The 19,526-nt window shown below is 37.1% G+C and overlaps 1 protein-coding gene across 3 annotated transcripts in view; it reads left to right on the top strand.

The window, feature by feature from the left end:
- Positions 1-19,132, top strand: part of KLHL15 (kelch like family member 15) — a 23,334-nt gene extending 4,202 nt beyond the window's left edge. For 2 of the 3 annotated variants that reach the window (XM_085302075.1, XM_085302076.1), the window contains exons 3-4: positions 7,990-8,701; positions 17,790-19,132. In XM_085302075.1, coding sequence (XP_085158201.1) covers positions 7,997-8,701; positions 17,790-18,899 — 1,815 coding nt within the window. In that variant the 5' untranslated portion in view covers positions 7,990-7,996 and the 3' untranslated portion in view covers positions 18,900-19,132. Of the gene's footprint in view, positions 1-7; positions 174-7,989; positions 8,702-17,789 lie in introns of those variants that run through there. The other variant, XM_085302073.1, reaches the window with a different exon arrangement.
- Positions 19,133-19,526: the final 394 nt, after the last annotated feature.

Genomic DNA, 19,526 nt, shown 5'->3' with positions numbered 1-19,526 from the left:
GCAGCAGCAGCAGCAGGAGGAGGGATGTGAGCCCAGGATCCCCCTTCCTCCCCCGCTCCCCTCCTCCTCCTCCCGCCCGGCTCGGCCGCCGCCGGCTCGATGCCCCACGCAGGCCGGCGTCTCCGCGGGTGCAGCGGGAGGAGCCGCGTCTCCAGCGCCGCTGCTGCCCCGAGGTAGGTGCCGCCGGGCGCTGCGCCGGCAGCTCGCCCCGGGCCCGCAAAAATGGCCGCTGGGGATCGGCGGCGTGGGGAGAGCGGGGGCTGCTCGGGGCGGCGGGGCCGCGGCTGCTGGGGCGGGCGCTGAGGTGGGCCTTACAAATTCAGTGCTTTTTTCGTTGGAAGAGCAGGGGCAGCGTGAAGCCGTTACCGGATAGAAAGGCAGAACTACTGAAGTTCCTGGTGACTTGCCTGCTGCCGCCTCTGCGCCAGCCTGGCTCTTTCCCCGCCGGGGCCCCGGTTTGCCCTCGGATCCCCTCGGCCAGCCACCGCGCATCGACATCCTTTCTGTCTTTTCCTTGCGACGCCTGGCCCGCGTGTCCGATTCGCGCTGCGTGTCCCATCAGCTCTCCCGCTGTCACTCATCTCCTTTCACTTTCCTTAATTATATCCTGTGACTGGTTTGGATCTACACGTGTGCTGATTTGCCTTTCAGCAGGCAAAGCAGAATGAAGAACTGTTGAGCCCGCACTGGAGACTCTGAGCCTTTTTCGTTTGTTCTAGCTGCCAGTTTTCAGGAAAGTTGTAGAAATTTAGTATGTTCTCAAATTTCTGCCGTTCTTGGGAAATGAGGTTGACGTTTGGCAGTGGGGTGAAAGCTCTGTGTCTGGGGCAAAAAGCACAATCTTATTAATCTCATTTTCTCAGAAGACTGCCAAAAAGTACTAAGTTGTCAGGAATTAACAGCTAACAGTAAAAAGTCAGTGAGTTGTAAGGAGCAGTTCAACTATATTAAAATTATTTTACTAAAAGGGTTTAAATACCACTTATAGCTCATTGATTTTTATTATAACGCTAAAATTTTATCAGGTCAAATGCTTCAATATAAATAAGCGGAACTCAATTTTTGCTATTGACTATGAAATGCTTGCTAGTTATCAGTAGGAAGTATGATTTTCTTAGTATCTTTATACTGAAAATCACTTTTTAAGATAAAGTGCACTTAAATTTAATAACATTAATTGTTATATAAGGCACTGGCATGTATAATAAAAATTGTTAACATCCAAGATAGGGTGGACCTGTCATCTTTGAGAAGAGTGGCAAATCTGTAGCTTTCATCACTACCATAATTTACTACTTAGGTATTAATGAAGTAAGTTTTTCCAGCTGAAGATGATTCTTATCCTTTTGGATCTGTTCAAAGTATTAAAGACTAGCTGCTTAGCCTAGTGACAGAAAATACATCAGAACAGCATTGGGCTCAGCTTGCTCTAGGTATTGGAGTGTATGTTGTTGTTTTGTTTTGTTTTTGTTCTAGCCAACTAAAACTATGTCAGATGTCTGTGAAATGCAGTTATATCATCCATGTAAGGGACCTAATATGGTGTAATGACTGGTGTATATCTTTCAGTAATGTTAAATTGTGAGACAGAAGCTGATTTTAGATGCAGTTAGGTACAGTTAGGTATTGTTCAATTAACTACAACTGATACTGATTTGCCTGGTAGTCTTAAAATGTTTGTCAAGTAAATGCTTYCTTCAGAACCCTTTTGATAATCATTTTAAAGCTTGATTTAAGGGCCTACCTGGGGAGCATATTTTGTTCTCTGATGGCTAGTATTGTAAAGTGGGATTTTTTTGACATAATCCATGTGTATTTATCTAAATTCAACATATGTTAAAACTATGCTGCTCAACAGTACTTTAAAATAAAAACGATTCTGATCTTTTTTGTGATCATAACATACTTGGATCTTCTTGTGCAGAAAGACTAAATTGGATTATAATATCAATTTTTAGGGACACAAAGCAATACAAGTTGAAAACATTATTCATTGTAGATATATGCATATGGAAAGTAGCAACAGTCTGCTTTGAGTTAAAGTTTTTTCCAAAAAAAAGAGACTGTTTAGTGCCATACTCTGTGAAGATTGCTAAAGACCACTCAGCAGGGTTCTAGCATACTTGGTGTGGTGTATAACCGTACTGAGCTGAGACAAAATCCATTTTCAGTTATAGCAGGTTTGGTTATAACTGTTTCTGACAATGCTTCCAGCATAACTATAATAACCTYGCAGACAATTGACTTCTATAAAAATGCCACTGTTGTTGCAAACTGATTCAGATAGCTTGGAGGTAGCAACATGGGTAGAGTTTGTAAGATGAGCTGTCAGTGTTGGAAGTGTACAACTAAGAGAAATTTCTAGAAGAAGCAGGTGCAATTTTCAGAAGTACCCAATTACTAATGTTGAAAGTTTTTTGACATTTAGCAGCATAATTCCTTTGACTGCCAGTGGGTGTTAAGCTTTTAAATCCTTGCTTCTGAAATAATTGAATTCTTTGGAATTCTTACCTAATTCTTACCTAAGGTTCACACTAAGGACTTTTTTTCAACTTGTTAATAATACTAGAGTGTTTCAGGTAAATTTCTTTCTGAAATCTAGCATATTCATTAAAAAACGATATATATATCTTTTATATCTTTTATATATGCAGAAACTTGGAAGTGTTTCTGTACATCTGCTATAGTTGGAGAGAATGGAGAGTTTTGATATCCACTGGTCACTAATCTTTCTCTTTTACATCACTCCCTCTGTTGCTATTAGTGAGGAATTACGATGAAAAATGATGGTTTGGATAAGATTTAATAGCTTTAGTGTCAGACTATGTAAATAAAAGTTTAATTCAGAGATAAGTCATTGTTACCTACCTGCATTAAAAGGCACTGTTTTCAGTGATGAATGTGTGCATTTGTGAGCGTTTTGCTTGCATGTGCAAATGCCTAGGTATATCAAACTTTCATACATATGTATAAAATCTGTCTCTGCGAAAAACATCCTATTTGTGCGGGCAAGTGCTTGTTTTAAAATTGGGGTCACAGAATTCTGCTAAAAACACTTTCCACTATGCCTTACTAAATAATATTTATAGTGACTTTAGAATTTGCATTTAAATGTGTGCATTTGTTGCATAGAGGGAATAGATGGAACAGATTACTGGATTTTAAAATCTATTTTTATACTTTGTGTTATGAAAGTATGGTTCTGTACCTCTGTTAAAATAACTTGCTGTGTAACTTGAAACAATGTTTGATTAGGTTAAAATTTGTTCAGCTATGTTCACATGGATGCTTTCACAGAATTACTTTAAGGAAGGTAGAATGAACAAGTACTTCATCATTTAGAAACATAGAAACTTTCTAGTTCTGTCTCAGCATCCCAATGCGTTATTAAGAAACAGCAGTAAAGGAAAGCAGAAATCCTGCCTTTCAGCTGAAGTGCTGAAGTTGGTATTGTTTACACTTCCTAGAACAAGATGTTTCTATCCCTAGAAAGCGTATAAAAGCTTACATATAAAATACAGATGCTTTTTTACAGGAGACGTTTTCAGAAGTACTGCTTTTGAATAGATTTTTAAAGCAAACAGGACATGAGCCAAATGGAGATATTTCATAACTTCATTCTTAGCAGTCTGTGCATCTAGACTTTATTTCTTCCATTTGTGACTAAGAGTCTCAGATACCCTGAGGAAAAAACGTTCTTGTTTAGCAGGAAAAAGCAGTCTGGAACAGAGTTTTCAGACTTTTATTACATCTGCAGAATAAAGATGAGAAATCAGTGTTCCAAGAAAATGCTTTTCCAGTCACAGCAGAGTAGACTGTGTAATGCATTATGTGCTGAAAAGGAAGGCATGTCAGGAAAAGCTAATACGGTTAAGTGTATCTCTCTTTAGATTTTTCAGCAGAGAATTTTACTTCCTGTACTGTGTTATACCAATCAGCTGTAGTATGAGCAGAGCAGTGGGGAGCATTAATTTAGACCCCCCCCCACGCTTTATTGTTCATATATTGGAAATTTTTTGTTCCAATTTTCTTACAGACCAGTGTAGAGTATGCGTCTTCCTTAGAATCAGATATGCTGTTTTGATTTACATGRATGAAGAAAATCTAACTCTGAATTCTGCATTTTTATTGAAAGTATGAAAAATCATTTTGTTATCGTCTTTTGGGAAATTGGCTGTATATTAGAAGAGTGCGTAGAATGACATCTAAGATTGCAAGTGCGTGTGTGGGAGGAATGGCATAGCTGTGCTTTAGAAAAATGACTTAATTAGAGAGTATTTTGTATTTCTTTTTATTATTTAAACTACCTTATTGCTATTTGCTTTTGACTGAGGACATTAGCTGTATATAGAAAGATTTTTAGCAGTTGATCATAATATGCCTTTAATGGTCTAGTTCCCAGTCATTTACTATTTTAACCTCTTTGTGTATATACACTGGCCATATATTTTTGTGATACAAAGAAAAATATATCTTCTTATGTAGTACATAGCTTTAGGCCAAAAGGTGGTATTTACTGCTTTTATTTAACGGGAGAAGACAAGTAGCTTCTTTCCTCACTCACAGGTTCCTGAAGCTTCATTATATAGAGTTACAGAGAAGTCTCATCATTTTTTTTCTCTCTACTTAAGAAATTAATTCAATTTTCTCTAATGTTTGCAAGGAATAATATTTTGTGATTGGAAACTGGAGGCTTACTAGAAATAACATAAGGGGAGAAATGAAAGGAAGAATTGAATGACCTAAACCCCCAATTTTTTAAAATTCTGAAATTGTAGTTTTGGAGTGTTGGCCACTTTACATGGACAATATGGAGTTTTATGGCTGACTTCTGATTTCAGTGTATTTTGGCATAATATCTGGTTTTAGGAAGATACGAAAATTGGAATCCTAATAGGATGCCTCCCACCTTTTTGTCTAGATTGATTTAAAATTTTAAATGTTTCTTATTTCTAAATTTATTATGTCTTATTACAATTTAATCAGTTAAATGGATGATTGCAAAAAAAATCAATGCAGTCTCTATGTAAAAACAACTTGATGTTGGGTTTGCTTTTGTGTATATGTAGGTAGATAGATCGTGTGACTATGTATATATGTTTGTATATAGAGACATATAGGTTTTTTTTTCTTTTTTCCCTCAGAGGAACACCAGAAATGCTCTTATTTATTTGGTGCATTTACCTTGTTCCATTTGTCTCTGCTCATCCTCGCTTGCCTGTTTTTCGATCTTCTTTTCTTTGAGGCCTTTTAGAACCACACTATATAAAAGTTAGTTTCTTTCCTCATATTTGCAGAGTACTTACAATTATCTTTTTCTTAAGTCAGTGACCTCACACAAGGTCTTTCCTAGTCAAAGACCCTAGCATGTCTTTGAAGCTRACTAATCCTGTTCCCTTACGCTGTRTTGAAGAAACTCCTTCCTTGAGATACTGTCAACCTGTGTGAGCCCATATGACAGGCCATTATTTCCAGATAATCATATATGCTGCTTTGGTCACCTGGGGAATGTTGCCTCATTTCTGGCATTCTTTTCATCCTTATTCATCTGTTGTTGCATTTTGCCATTCATGTCTTGCGCTTGAATATACCAGCTCTCCTCCTGTGCCTTCTTTTTGGTTATCTTGGAATTAAAGGCAAAGCAAACTTCCTCATTGGTTTCCTGACCTCTGCAATTGGACTGCCGGAGAGTCCCAAGTGACTGTTGAACCTCTTGGCTGATTTCAAGCAAAACTGAGAGCGCCCTGTCTCAAATCATGTCAAGTTACGGTGTGTTTTATGAAAATGGGTGACCTAGGCTGAGGCAAGTGACTGTTAAATCTCCTAAAGAGGAAATGCTAAACTACGAGCTCAACTATTTTTAGACATCAGAGAGCGGAGGATGGAGGGAGGGGGGAGGGAGGTGTTAAAAGTGTTCTAATGCAAGAAAGGCTAATGTTAACACTTATCTTTTACTTGATACAAAAAAATCACATTAGAAAGCAAAATCTTGAAAAATCAGGCTTTGTTGCTTCCACCTCAGTTTGTTTATTGTTTCTCTTTGAGGTGGTAGGAGTTAGAAAACTGACTCTTTCCTTGCCTGCTTTTATGCAATCATTAGCAATAGCAAAGAGAAGAATATTTGATGGCTTTTTCCTCCTGGTAAGGATGTGCTATGTTCGGGAACAAGAGCCACACAGTACAGAGCTCCAGGGAAGTTTGCCTTTTCTGCCTGTCCTCAGTGACATTGAGGGGAGCGTGCTATTATGGATACTGTTGAGAAAGCAATTGGGTTTTGTTCTCTTGCTGCTCCTCTTGCTTTCAGGAATTTGAATTTTGTTATAAAGTCTTAATTTTCTTGAAAGCTTGTGTTCTTGGCATTAACTCTATTGTACACAAAAACTGACAGCAGGTTTCCAAAGTATGGGAGCGGTGCTAATTCGGCGAGGTGTGGCTGCAAACACCCACTCGCCATTTTAATTTTGCATAGGCAAAAGGGGAGCTCTGTTTTTGTTTTCCATGATGTGCACTGATGTGCTAAGGAATGGAGATGATTATCTGTTTATGGAGTCTCATCAGATACAATCCAGTTCAAATGGCAGCAGTAAGGATGTGCTGCTTGAGAAAGGGGGAGCAACATGATAACTGCTCACTGATGTTGTGAAACCTGGAGTGCCAACCAGGAGCAACTCCTGTGACCATACACTCACTGTCTTAAAGTTCTGAAACTGAAAGTTAAAAGTTTCTTAAATACGTTAACATTGGTATTATTTAATTTATAGAAGTTACCTGTTTGTAGAAGTTACCAGTATCGTTACATTACTCTCTTAAATTGCTATTAGTTATAGGAAATTAAGCTATATTTAAGCTTAATATTTAGCTATACAAATAACTACCTAGGTGAGTGTTGCAGTGTAACTTAAGCTTAAACAAAAATGGTTTAGCTAATTCTAATAGTTGGTTACTGCCAAAAGGTGCAGACCTTGCTGTCCTTCCTTGCCTCTGTTCACACATGTGATATCCTGCCATTAAGCACTTTCTGAGTCTTCTAGACTCAGAAGACTCATTTTAGAAGACTTATAAGTCTTCTGTTGAATACTTACCTTCCTTAACTTTATCAGGGTAGGAATCTGATATATATATATTTATATATTTGTATATTTATTTATTTATGTGCTTATTTATAATTAAACTATAGTTTGCACTGTCGTAGCACTATGCGTCTGAAAACGTTCAAAAGCTTAATGCACATTTAAGCTTCACTAAGCCCAGTATACAGAAGATAATATTAATTGTGATCTAATCTTTTCAGTGCTTCCTATGGACTTAGTATTTTGTGCTTTACCAATCTCAGTACCTAATTAAATTTCACAGTAAGAAATGGGCAGAAAACAAAATCAGACTGTGTTGTTGTTACAGAAAACTGAAACATGGGAAATTAAATAACATTTCTCAAGTGCAAAATATTCACTTTCCTAGAGATAACTTTCAAATAAATTGACATACTTTATCAAGGTAAAAATTATTTTAGATTATACTTTGTAAAGACCTACTGGAGCTTGTTTCTGAAGTTAAGGAGGTCCCTGCTTCCTTTCTGATGTATTTAATATTCCAAAGTGGATGTTTTATTGTTCTCTCAGATAATTTTTTAGAAAGACTGGGGAAGGATGTGGGAAGAGTCCATAGGAGGACTATGAACTATTTTAGTTGAATATTCGTTATCTGACCAGTAGGTAGTTTGAAGTGCTGAAACAGTTTGTCATTATCTCATACTTACTCGTGTTCGTTACCCTTTTCTTTAAAACCAGAAGATCTTTGGGGGAGAAATATTTGCAGTTTGTGTTTTTAAGCTGTTTCTTAAGTTGATTTTTCAAGGCAGAAAACAAAAGGTGAAAATTCTTATGTGTTAATGAAAGTAATCTCAGTTTTTATCTGGTCAGGAAGGACTTGTGTTGTATTCGTTAATAGAAATAACAATTTATTTTTATTTTTATTTTATTTTCCCCCCAGGTGATTCATGGCAGGGGACGTGGAAGGGTTTAGCTCCTCCATCCATGACACCAGTGTCTCTGCTGGATTCAGAGCACTGTATGAGGAGGGATTGCTTCTTGATGTCACACTTGTCATTGAAGACCACCAGTTTCAGGCCCATAAAGCACTGCTCGCCACCCAGAGCGATTACTTCAGGATTATGTTCACAGCTGACATGCGAGAACGAGATCAGGACAAAATCCATTTGAAAGGTCTGACAGCTACAGGCTTCAGTCATGTCCTCCAATTCATGTACTATGGAACTATTGAACTGAGTATGAACACTGTTCATGAAATCCTTCAGGCTGCCATGTATGTCCAGCTGATAGAGGTGGTAAAATTTTGTTGCTCTTTTCTCTTAGCTAAAATCTGCTTAGAAAACTGTGCAGAAATTATGAGACTTTTGGATGATTTTGGTGTAAACATCGAAGGAGTCAGGGAAAAATTGGACTCCTTTCTGCTAGAGAATTTTGTGCCACTCATGTCCAGACCTGACTTTCTTTCCTATCTGAGCTTTGAAAAGCTCATGTCTTACTTGGATAACGATCATCTGAGCAGATTTCCAGAGATAGAGCTGTATGAAGCTGTTCAGGCTTGGCTGCGCCATGATAGAAGACGCTGGAGGCATACGGACACCATCATTCAGAACATCAGGTTTTGTTTGATGACACCATCCAGTGTTTTTGAGAAGGTTGGTGCATTTGAAAAGCAATAGACAGGATTCATCATTTAGCTAGGGCAGCATGCCGTTAAATAGGTAAGATTCTCAGACCTGTTAGGAGGAACAAAAAGACAGCATTTATTTTTCTAGCATGCCTGTAGAAGACAAACATCTAAAAGTAAAGTCATTTAAATGTTAGAAAATAGTATGTAGAGTGACTGGAGAGCAGGTAGGTTTAAATACCTGCTTTTAAATGGCTTTTTATGGAAAGGACATTTTAAAATAAGATCACTTGTATAAAGTTCTATTTCAGTCGTTCTGACTGTTTTCCACAAGTTGCTGCCTGATTTTCCAGAGATTTCTGGCCTGCATACATTAGGTAGGGTATATGTTATCATAATTGCTAGTAATATAAGCAAAAAAAACATAGTGACTGTAGACTTTACATGTTTTAAACACATTTTTTAAAAAAATTTCACAAATGAAAACTAGCGCCTGCTGCTAAATCAGCAGGTTGGAATTTTTTGTTGTTGCATCTTCAGCACTTGTGCTGTTACACGGTAGTTGGAGATAAGCCCTGATCTTGCAGTTACACATACACTTGATCTTACATGTGGCATGTAATGCAATCAAAATTAAGTGTGAAGTGTAATGACTTATCTAAGTATTAAAGAAATCTTTCTAACAGGTGACTTAAAATTCAACTGATACATGTATGTATTAAGAAGTTAAATGAGAGCTTGCCTTTTCTGCTCTTCTGTGGAAGAATAGGAAAAAACATGATGTTTTCTAGCTCATGAGAATCTCAGAGGGTTTGTAAATGGTAGAGAACTGCAAAATACATAAGCAGTTCTTTTGCAGGCTAGTAACAGGAAGAGTGTTCAAGTTAGGAATTCTTTCATTTATGGTTTTTATTCTAACGATACAAATTTATGTGATCAGATCTAACTTCAACCTGTGTATTTTTGACTTGTCATTGAAATAATAGGATTTAAGTATCTGTGTTTTTGTTGGGATTCTTAAATTAATTTCCCATACGTATTTTTTCTTTGGTATCCAGTGAATATGTAGATAAGATTGTATTATTCTTAGTGGTTTTAGGGGCTACTGGTTTGTGCTTATCTGTATTTTATATCATAAAAGTTATTAATTACTTCAGAGATTAATGAATTTTTACACTTTTTTTTTGTCTGAATTGAATACAGGAAGTCATAATACGTAAAATATATTTTCCTATATTAGCCTGTAGATAAAATAATCACCTAAATATATTTTAAAATAGTAATGTAGTATTTATATTCGGTTAAAACATTTCCAACTAGCAAGAACTAAACTCCACAACGTATTGTGTAATGTCATCTTTTTAATAAAGCTTTTATCTTTTTATGCAATTTAAGGCCTTCAGTAGGTAAACTGATAGGATTCACAAAGTGTTCTTAAAGGCAGTCTAACAGGGTAAGAGCCATATGTATGAAAGAGTCTGCCTCAGCTCTTTTAAGTTTTGAGTGTACATACTCAAATATCGAATCATCTTCACTGAAATCTGTTAAGTGTTGAGTGAAAAGTATATGTTGATCTTTAGGATTGTATTCTAGGTATAACTTCTGGAGTTGTTTTTGTCATCAGTAGTATGTGTCATGCATATTCTGCTTCTCGGTTTTGATCTTGGCACCTACCAGATGACCAGATAGGTACAACGTAAGGAGAGAGGTCATTTTCAGCATCCCAGATTATGTACCCACATTTACAAGCTTTATCCATGAACAAACTATCCATTAATTGTATGTGTAACAGAGAGAAGCTGGTGGGACAGTGGTAGGTAGGCTCAGCACAGGGAAGCACTGCTAAATAAGTGTCATTCATCACTGCAGCTAGAAATGTATTCAATTTTGGATGCAGCTAGAAAGCATTGAGTAATCCAGCATGACAGGTGACAAAGGTTGATGCTAACGTAAGAGTATTGGCCCTTACCTTTTAAAAACAGAGCACGCCTATTAACTGGCAGTAGCTTGAGGAAAAGCTCACTTCTGTGTGTAGAAGGGGGAAAATTTCAATAGTTATGCTTTCTTGGAGAACCTGGAACAGACAAGAACCCATCCTTTTCTTGCAGCCAGCAATGGGTAAACTCCTGCATATACCAAAAACATTCAGAGATTGACTGTTATGGTTCAGGGAACTCAATGTTAGCTGTACACTGACTTGTCATCTGTACTCTTATGTAATCTTTCTAATACGCATTTCTAAGATGCCTGTCGTAGTATATAAATAACTTCTGTAACTTAATTTTGCAAGTCACAGTAAGGATTCTTTTTGCCTTTTAAGCCCTTCTTCTTCTTCCTTCATTTTCCTTCTTAAACAGATTTACAACCTGAGTAGGCTGGTTTTCCCTTTAAAAAGGAATTGATGAGTGACTCAGGGTTGATATCTCAAGACTGACATGCTTGGGGGTGCACAAAAGCAAATATGACCTGTTTGTTTACTCTCATCTGTCTTGGAAGAACTGTCTCTGAGATGCTTCCGTTCTCGTTCAGCCATTGAAATAGATACTTAGGAGAAAATGAAAGGTAGATGAAGTGAGGATTTGGGGAATGTTGAAAAATTACGGAAAAGGGCACAGGGAGAAGCACAATTTCTACTATACTTGTTACACCCTCATTTATTTGGAACATATTTATAGCTCTGTAAGTCGCCAGGAAAATTAAAGGGGAGTTTTCCTAGATCATTGAGTTCAGCKCTCTGCTATTGCGGGCGACCAGGTCATGATTTGCTTTCATATACTGATCAAGATCCATTTAGTTTTTTCTACTACTCTAGTTGAAATGTTGTTTCAGAATCTCTCTGACCTTAAAATTGGGAAGCTTTCTCCAATGTCCAGTCTGCAGGGTTTGTTTTGACTAGTCCATGCTGACTGATAAATTCACAGCTGAAATCAGAAACTTTGATATCACTAAGTGCATGAGCTTGTACTTTAGAGATAGGACAGACATCACATTAGTTAGTTTGGCTTTGTGCATCGTATTCTTTTCAGTGTCTAGAAATTCACTTCTGAGAAGATGGCATTGTAATTGTGTCATCATGTTTATATCTTTAAATGTTGTGTTCTCCTCTCCCTTTTTTTTGTTTAACTTCAATGTCTAATAATTCACATATGTATAATATTTTTCTAAAACTTTGTATCCTGAAGCTCTGACTAAGGAGTGTCTAGTGAATGAGGTTACTGAGTTCTCCCTTACCTTAAATATAGGTGCTGCACTTGACATTCTTCTCTCTGATGGTCATTGCTGACTTGGATAGATTTGCTAGAAGTATTTGTATGTGCTCATTTCTGGCATAAAGATTGATTCCATTCTCATTTGAGAGCTCTTTGCACTGAGACTACAGCTTGATTGTGATAATTTCTCATGCTATTCCTTTTTAGAAACTATGTCAAAACACTGAGTTTGAGGATATTGTCCTTGCTTCAGAGAGTCTGTCTTCTTTTATATTCTCTTTTTATAGTTAAGCAGAAAAACAGTAAGTGATTTGTAAGGCCTGCAAAATATTCAAAGTCCTGCACAGATATTGACTAATTTTCATACTGGCCATGGGATGTAAGTGAGTAATGATCTGTTTTTATAAAAAGGGAAAGCTAGGTACAGTAGCCTGGTTACTGTATGCGTGGTTACAAGGTAATTTTGGATACTGTTGTTGTAGAGGCATATATGTAACTTTAGTTATTTGAATTTTGATTTGGAATAAGTGAGTTTAAAATTATGTTTACTGTCAGGKTTATAATTGTGCTTGGAATATGGCTAGCAATAAGTAGATGTGAAAATAATAGGAATCTTTGTTAGCAGGACTGATGGATCTTGAGTTTTGATTATGATTAATCTCTAGTAAAATCTAACTTTTTTTTTTCAAATAAAAAGAATTAACTCTCTACAACTCTGATACATAACTAAGCCATGTCTTTTAAATGAATAAAGACAATTTGTATTCCTGTTAGTTGAATTTAAATTGGATCACTCATACGTTCAGAATTAGCTGCTTTAGAAAACTTCAAGGAAGCACAATTTTATAACCTTTGAAATAGTTTTCTGCTTAAGTGACTAGAGACAATAGAGTCACRTTTGGAGCATACAGCATTTTCTGTGTTTTTATCAGTTCCGCAGTAGTAGCCAGGCTCCTAAACCTTAACACATTATGATTTAAGGTAGATTTAATTACAGATTTACAAATAATAGTTAAGCATTTCAGAAGTAGCTTTGACTATACAGTTCTGAAAGTTTTTTTTACAGARAAGGAAGAAACAAAAGTATAGATAAAGCAGTACCTGAAAACGGTTAGAGAAAAAACTGTGCTACATACTGAAGACAAACTTCTGTTACAGAAAAGTTCCTTCCATTTCATGCTCTTCCTCCTAGTGAATTTGCATAACTATTTTGAAGAGATTACAAAGAAAACATGGAATACATGTTTGGATCATTTTGTCAAATTAAAACTGTAAAGACTTGCATTTTTGGCTTTATTTTTTCTTACGCTGTAGAGGAAAAAATATTAAACTTGTCTAGTTGCTGTGACTGGAAAAGCATCTATTGCAATGCGGCAGGAAAATAGGCAATGGTAGTTAGTTGCTTTAGTTGGGGAAGTCAGAGATTTTTACTGAGTTTTTCACTGATTCAAAATGAAGAAGAGYTTAGCTCAGCTGGTTGGAGCTTGGTGCCAATAGTGCCAAAGTCACGGGTTCAGTCCCTGTGTGGGCCACCCGTTCAAGGGTTGGACTAGGTGATCTCCAGAGGCCCCTTTCAACCTCACCAATTCTGTGATTCTATGAAGAGGAAGTGCAGTCAGTCCCCAATTTGCTGTGGCTGGAGGGGTGATGTTGAGTTTGGTAGCATCACCAAGTCAAAACCAGTCTTTCTGATATTGACAACCCGAGGGATGAATAGAGAGTTTTAAATTATTTTCTCTATCTTCCTTTTTATGGAATGACATGCTTCTTCATTTTGTTTATGCTGATCCCTGCATGTGTAACTAAAAGTCTCATTGTGAACCACTGAATTTGGTAGATTATTCAATGAGATCTGCAATTTCTATTACAGTGGTATTTCACAGTGGTTCTCTGTGGAGTTCCTGTATTAATGCTGTGTCCCAGCAGACTCTCTTTAAGAGGGTTTTAGCTAGAAATCTGAAGAGTTGTATGGGAGTGTACGCACAGTGAAGGAAGCTTGATCACTAGGATTAATATCCTTTTTTTAGAATAAGGCTGGGAGCGGTAATGAAATTCAACAAACTTTCTTTTTTTCTCCCTYTCTTCAGCAAGAGAACAGAAAAATGTCTGCTTACACTTTGAAAACATTAATTTTTTTTTGTGAGTTCCAAGTTGATGATGTGCTCTTCCACAGTGCATGTCTGTTTTACTTTAGGATTCATCATGATTATTGTACATTTCCATCTGTGAATTGTTTTGCACAAACCCRTGAATTCTCACTAATTTAGTATCTCAGTAATTAGGGGAATAYTGCCTCTAGAACTTTTTCATTTTAATTTAACAGTAAAATTTGATCTGTTAGTAAGCAATTAGAGGTTCACTAGTTTATTACTACTTGTTGCTGCTACTGGTAATGGCAGAAACCTAMTTTTACGTGCTGATAGACTTTCTTCAGCATATTTTGGGTATCAGACAGCTGTTCCCACAAAAGGTTTGCTACGCGTCACATTCTTTAATCTGTTAAAACTGCACTATATGTATAACTTAGTTAAGGTTGTTTTTTAATACTTACATTTAAAACCTCCTTCCTTTTTGATTATACACACGAGTAATTAAAAAACCTGTAAGATTATTGAAAAGGGTAGATATGGCAAGGCTTTTCCTTACTGAATAGGATTTTAAAATAATTCTGGAAGATCACATACAGACAACRTGTGAATATGAAAGAGGGCAAACCCTCGTTCATTTGCCTTGTCTTCATCCTTATCAGGCAAGCATGAGCATGAACGCTCTTGCACAGATGTACTCTAACATTCATCTTAGACCACTGGTTGAGCCTCAGGAGAGGTTCTCCGTCTGCCTGGCAGGATGGTGCTGCTGAAGGTGTAAGACTAGAAGCATGGATATTTTTCCCCAGCAGCAGTCTTGAACACCTCCAGCTACCTTCCGCTATTAGAATATAGATAAACAGTGTGCCATCTTGTTTTTTTCTGAATATTGTAAAAATTTCTTGTGCTGATATATTTTTATATTCATCTCTTCAAAACTGTGCTGTTATCTAACTTCCCCACATATTTGTATGTGTATGTGAGTTTATAATTAGCAGTTGCATTTGGTTCTTGATGTCTTTCTGGTTTAAAGCGAGAGACTGAGGCTTTACTTTGATGTCATTGCCTTCATTAAGATAGATGGTAGTAAACTACTAATAGATTGGCTCCCTGGTCTTGAGAATCTTGTTTGTGGAATTAGAAACATACCTTATTTCTTTTTGCACACTCTCATGGGTGAGGTTGGGGTTGCACAGGTAAAGGAGTAGGGTGGTGGTCTGGGCTGGCATTTGAATTTCAAGATCTGATGATGGGGTTGTAARTTTTGCGGGGAGGGGGAAAGCACTTTCCAAGTCAGCCAGGCTTTGCTAGCGTGCTGCTTCTTGTCAGAGCATGTTGATCCTATTGATATSCACAGTCTTTTGAGAAAACTTCCAGTGTAAATATGTGGCACAATACTAYTTTAACTTTTTGTTTAATTCCAGAAGAGATAGCTCCACTTTTGGCACAAATGCGTGAAATAGTAGTGCTGCTGCAGAATTTGAAAGTTAGCTTTGAGGACAGAGTGCTTATGTTGTTTTAACTTGCTGTGTAATTTTGTAATCTTCAAGATTGTCTGATTGTCTGCTTTTTACAATTTTGATAAAATTTTTTATTTCCTGTATATTTTTGGAAGTAATGTTCAGTCTTTTCAACTGGGCAAGGTATATAGTTTATTCAAACACAAGAAAATACAGGCTGTGGCTATTTTCCTACCATATAAGCAGATCTGCTGTGCTCTTCTCCTCATTTGTGATGACAATATAAATCTTCATTCTCTGGAAGAGTTAGGCTTAGTGTAGATGTCTTATAAACACTACATCTAGATAAACCTTTTGCTCCRTAATTGCCCCTGCTCAGCAGGGTACAAACAGTTGGATATTTCCTGAGAGTAATTCATGAAGTCTGTGTGTGGCCATCTTCTTTTTTTCAAGCAAAAATAAGTTGAATTTCTGAAAATAAAGAGCAAGTGATTAAAAACTGCATTATAATGCATAAATATTATGGCAGGTATATTTGATATAATGGCTTTTAAGAGTCTATCTCTGGATTTTTTATTATTATTATTTTTAGGATTGCAAAAGCCACAGATAAGTTAATGTTTACATAAGATGTTTTGAGTATTTTTTCATTTTTAAATGTGCTATTTTTTWAAATAAAAACACCAATTCACTAACTTTTGTACTATAAAGTGCTTTGCAAGCGTAGGTTACTATTCTTTTTTTTAATATCTGTTATATAAAACAATCTAGAAATGTGTGCTGCTACTTGCAAATCACGTCAAATAATAAGTAAGTCCAAAGGATTTTTTAAAGGTTCATCTGAGAGAAGACTATCTTAATTATTATACAAGGAAGAGAAATGACTAATAGAAGGCTAGAAAAACTTGAATACTACTTRCTTTGTTTATGGAACAAGCAACTACTTTATTCATAAAGAATAAAGAACGTTTGCCTCAGATTGCTTTTCAAGTATGTGAAAACCTTCACTTATACCATCACCACTCACGTAAGTGGTGATACAGGCTTCTGCCCTTTGGGAAGGGGCATAGGAACAGAGCAGATGGGGAAACAGATATTGAAATATAGTAGCTTCTGAAGTTGTCTTGTAGTCCACTGGTCTCTTTGAAATTTAGGAGTGGCCTGATTTTTTTTTTTTTTCAGGGCTTTACATCTCTATTTGAAGCTACTGGGAACTAAGGGTGTTTGGACTGTTTGAAAGCAGTCCAGTTTTAAGTGAAAAATGCTGAGACTAAATATCAAATCTGATAAAGGATTTGAGAATTTTGCAATAGCTAGAGGGTTTTTTTGTTTTGTTTTAGAAATGTATTTCAGAATGCTGCATTAGACATCTACCATTTCTGTGTGGGAAGAGTGAATCACATTCTGACCTGAGGGCTGCTTGGATATAGCTAAATGAAAATGTTCAAGRCAGGAGGGTGTTTTTGAATCATCTCAGGACCAGTTTCAGAAACTTGGATTAGTTTGGATAGTAGGAAAGTTGCTCAAAAGGTAAATTCTTACAATCATTCATTTAAACAAGCTTAAGCAGGGATAACTCCTTCCAAATTGAGGAATGGGAGCAAGAAGGAGCCCCCCCCCTGTTATAAGGCAGTTCAAAGGTTGTAACTCTCGCCTGGGAAGTGGGGGTTCAAAYCTACCTCTGCAGTAGGTAGCACATAAAATGTGCAACCAAGGGAGCATAGCTGGAGATGTTTTCCTCTTTTGTTAAAGATCTGCCTTAAGCAGTGGAGGCTCACAGAGGGGAGACATAAGGTAACGACCAACATGTCTAGAGGTTAATGCAGTCTCCTGTTCTGCAGAAGAGGCTTGAGCCTTGCCTTCCCACTCCTGCCCAATAAAACAGCRCTGTGAGCACAGCCTCAAGTCTGGGAATTCCTGCTCGGTTGGTCTCGGTTGTGAGAATTCAGCAGACCTCGRTAAACACAGAATAGGTATCTAGATGTTTTTCAAAACCTGGGCAATAGTGCATTTTTAATTTAAGTGCTTTGTGGATTAAGCAGAAGATGAACAGAGTCTTTTTGAGGGAGAAGGAATAATGATTTTTGCGCTTGGGAATTGCAGTTGTACCTAACTCCTGCTTAAGTTTTGCATGTGAGTATTCAGCTGAAAATGTTAGCCACGGCTGTCAGTCACTGGATTGCCTTTAGATTTTGGATAATTTTACGTTAGCTTGACCGTCCGTGCACAAATGCAGTTKTTCTCGAAGCTTATCTGAATAAAACTAAGCATAATAATCCTTTAATTACACATGCTTATTTAGGTTGTTCTGGATTGTTTCTCTTGGTCAGCATTTTAATATCTTTTAAATGTATTCATAGGTAAAAACATCAGAGTTTTACCGATACTCCCGGCAGCTGCGACATGAGGTTGACCAAGCCATGAATTACTTTCATAGCGTTCACCAACAGCCTTTGATGGAAATGAAATCGAACAAAATTCGTTCTGCCAAACCCCAGACTGCAGTATTTAGAGGAATGATAGGACACAGTATGGTAAACAGTAAAATTCTTCTCTTGCACAAACCAAGGGTCTGGTGGGAACTAGAGGGTCCTCAAGTACCTTTACGACCAGACTGCCTTGCCATTGTGAATAACTTTGTATTCCTGTTAGGTGGGGAAGAACTGGGGCCAGATGGTGAGTTTCATGCTTCATCCAAAGTGTTTAGATACGACCCAAGACAGAACACATGGTTACGAATGGCAGACATGTCCGTTCCACGATCTGAGTTTGCTGTTGGAGTTATTGGGAGGTATGTTTATGCAGTGGCTGGGAGAACCAGAGATGAAACGTTTTACTCAACTGAACGATATGATATTACTGAAGATAAGTGGGAATTTGTGGATCCTTATCCAGTCAATAAATAYGGACATGAAGGGACTGTGCTTGGTAACAAGTTGTATATCACTGGTGGAATTACATCTTCTTCAACTTCTAAGCAAGTGTGTGTATTTGACCCTAGTAAAGAAGGGACGGTAGAGCAGCGCACAAGGAGAACTCAAGTGGTTACTAACTGCTGGGAGAACAAATGCAAAATGAATTATGCAAGGTGCTTTCACAAAATGATTTCTTACAATGGTAAGCTTTATGTCTTTGGTGGTGTGTGTGTGATCTTGAGGGCCTCCTTTGAGTCTCAAGGATGCCCTTCTACAGAGGTTTATGACCCAGATACTGATCAATGGACTATACTGGCTTCTATGCCAATTGGTAGGAGTGGTCATGGCGTAGCTGTTCTGGACAAACAGATAATGGTTCTTGGAGGCCTTTGTTACAATGGTCATTACAGTGATTCAATCCTCACCTTTGATCCAGACGAAAACAAATGGAAAGAAGATGAATACCCAAGGATGCCCTGCAAGCTGGATGGCTTACAAGTATGCAGCTTGCACTTTCCTGAATATGTATTGGAGCATGTTAGACGCTGCAGCTAAAACAGAATGAGCAACCCACTGAAATGTAAAAAGCTATCCCTAATTTGTCAGGAAATCCAAACCAGTTGAATTTCTTCAGAGACATTAACTTGTATATAAGAATTGCTAAATGCTTAGAGAAACTGGATGTACAGGGAAAGTACTTACCAAGTCTATTATAAAAGCCAGTAGCTGGTCTGGTATTTGTAAAAAGCTTTTTTTTTTTTTTTTTTTTTTTTTTTTTTNTTTTTTTTAACATAATTACATAATTGTAAGTAGGGGAAAGTAAAATATATTTTTGGTGTGCTTATTTTTTGGTAGCATTTTATGTCCATAGCATTTTTTTTTAACTGGCCTTTACACCACTATGCTTCTGAAATCAACTGAGTTTAACAAAATATCTGTGGAAGGAAGAGAAGGACGACTTTATTTTGATGCTCATTTAAAAAAAAAAGAAAATAAAAGAAAATGGAACTCATCAGCTGTACTAGGGTACAACCAGACTTAAAAGAACAAAACTAAACTAGATTTTATGTTATCTTTGTATACTTTTCCCATTAATTGCTAAGTATTCTCAATTCTAATAGGCATTTTTTCCCCTTAAATACATTTAAGAGTAATCCTTTGCATGACTTCTTTCTGGTTTYG

This window comes from Rhea americana, unplaced genomic scaffold, assembly GCF_003343005.1.
Source record: "Rhea americana isolate MKP2758 unplaced genomic scaffold, rheAme1 scaffold_184, whole genome shotgun sequence".
NCBI classification, from domain to species: Eukaryota; Metazoa; Chordata; class Aves; order Rheiformes; family Rheidae; genus Rhea; species Rhea americana.
The sequence above is the reverse complement of the archived record's forward strand: the minus strand, read 5'-3'. Positions and strand labels throughout refer to the sequence as shown.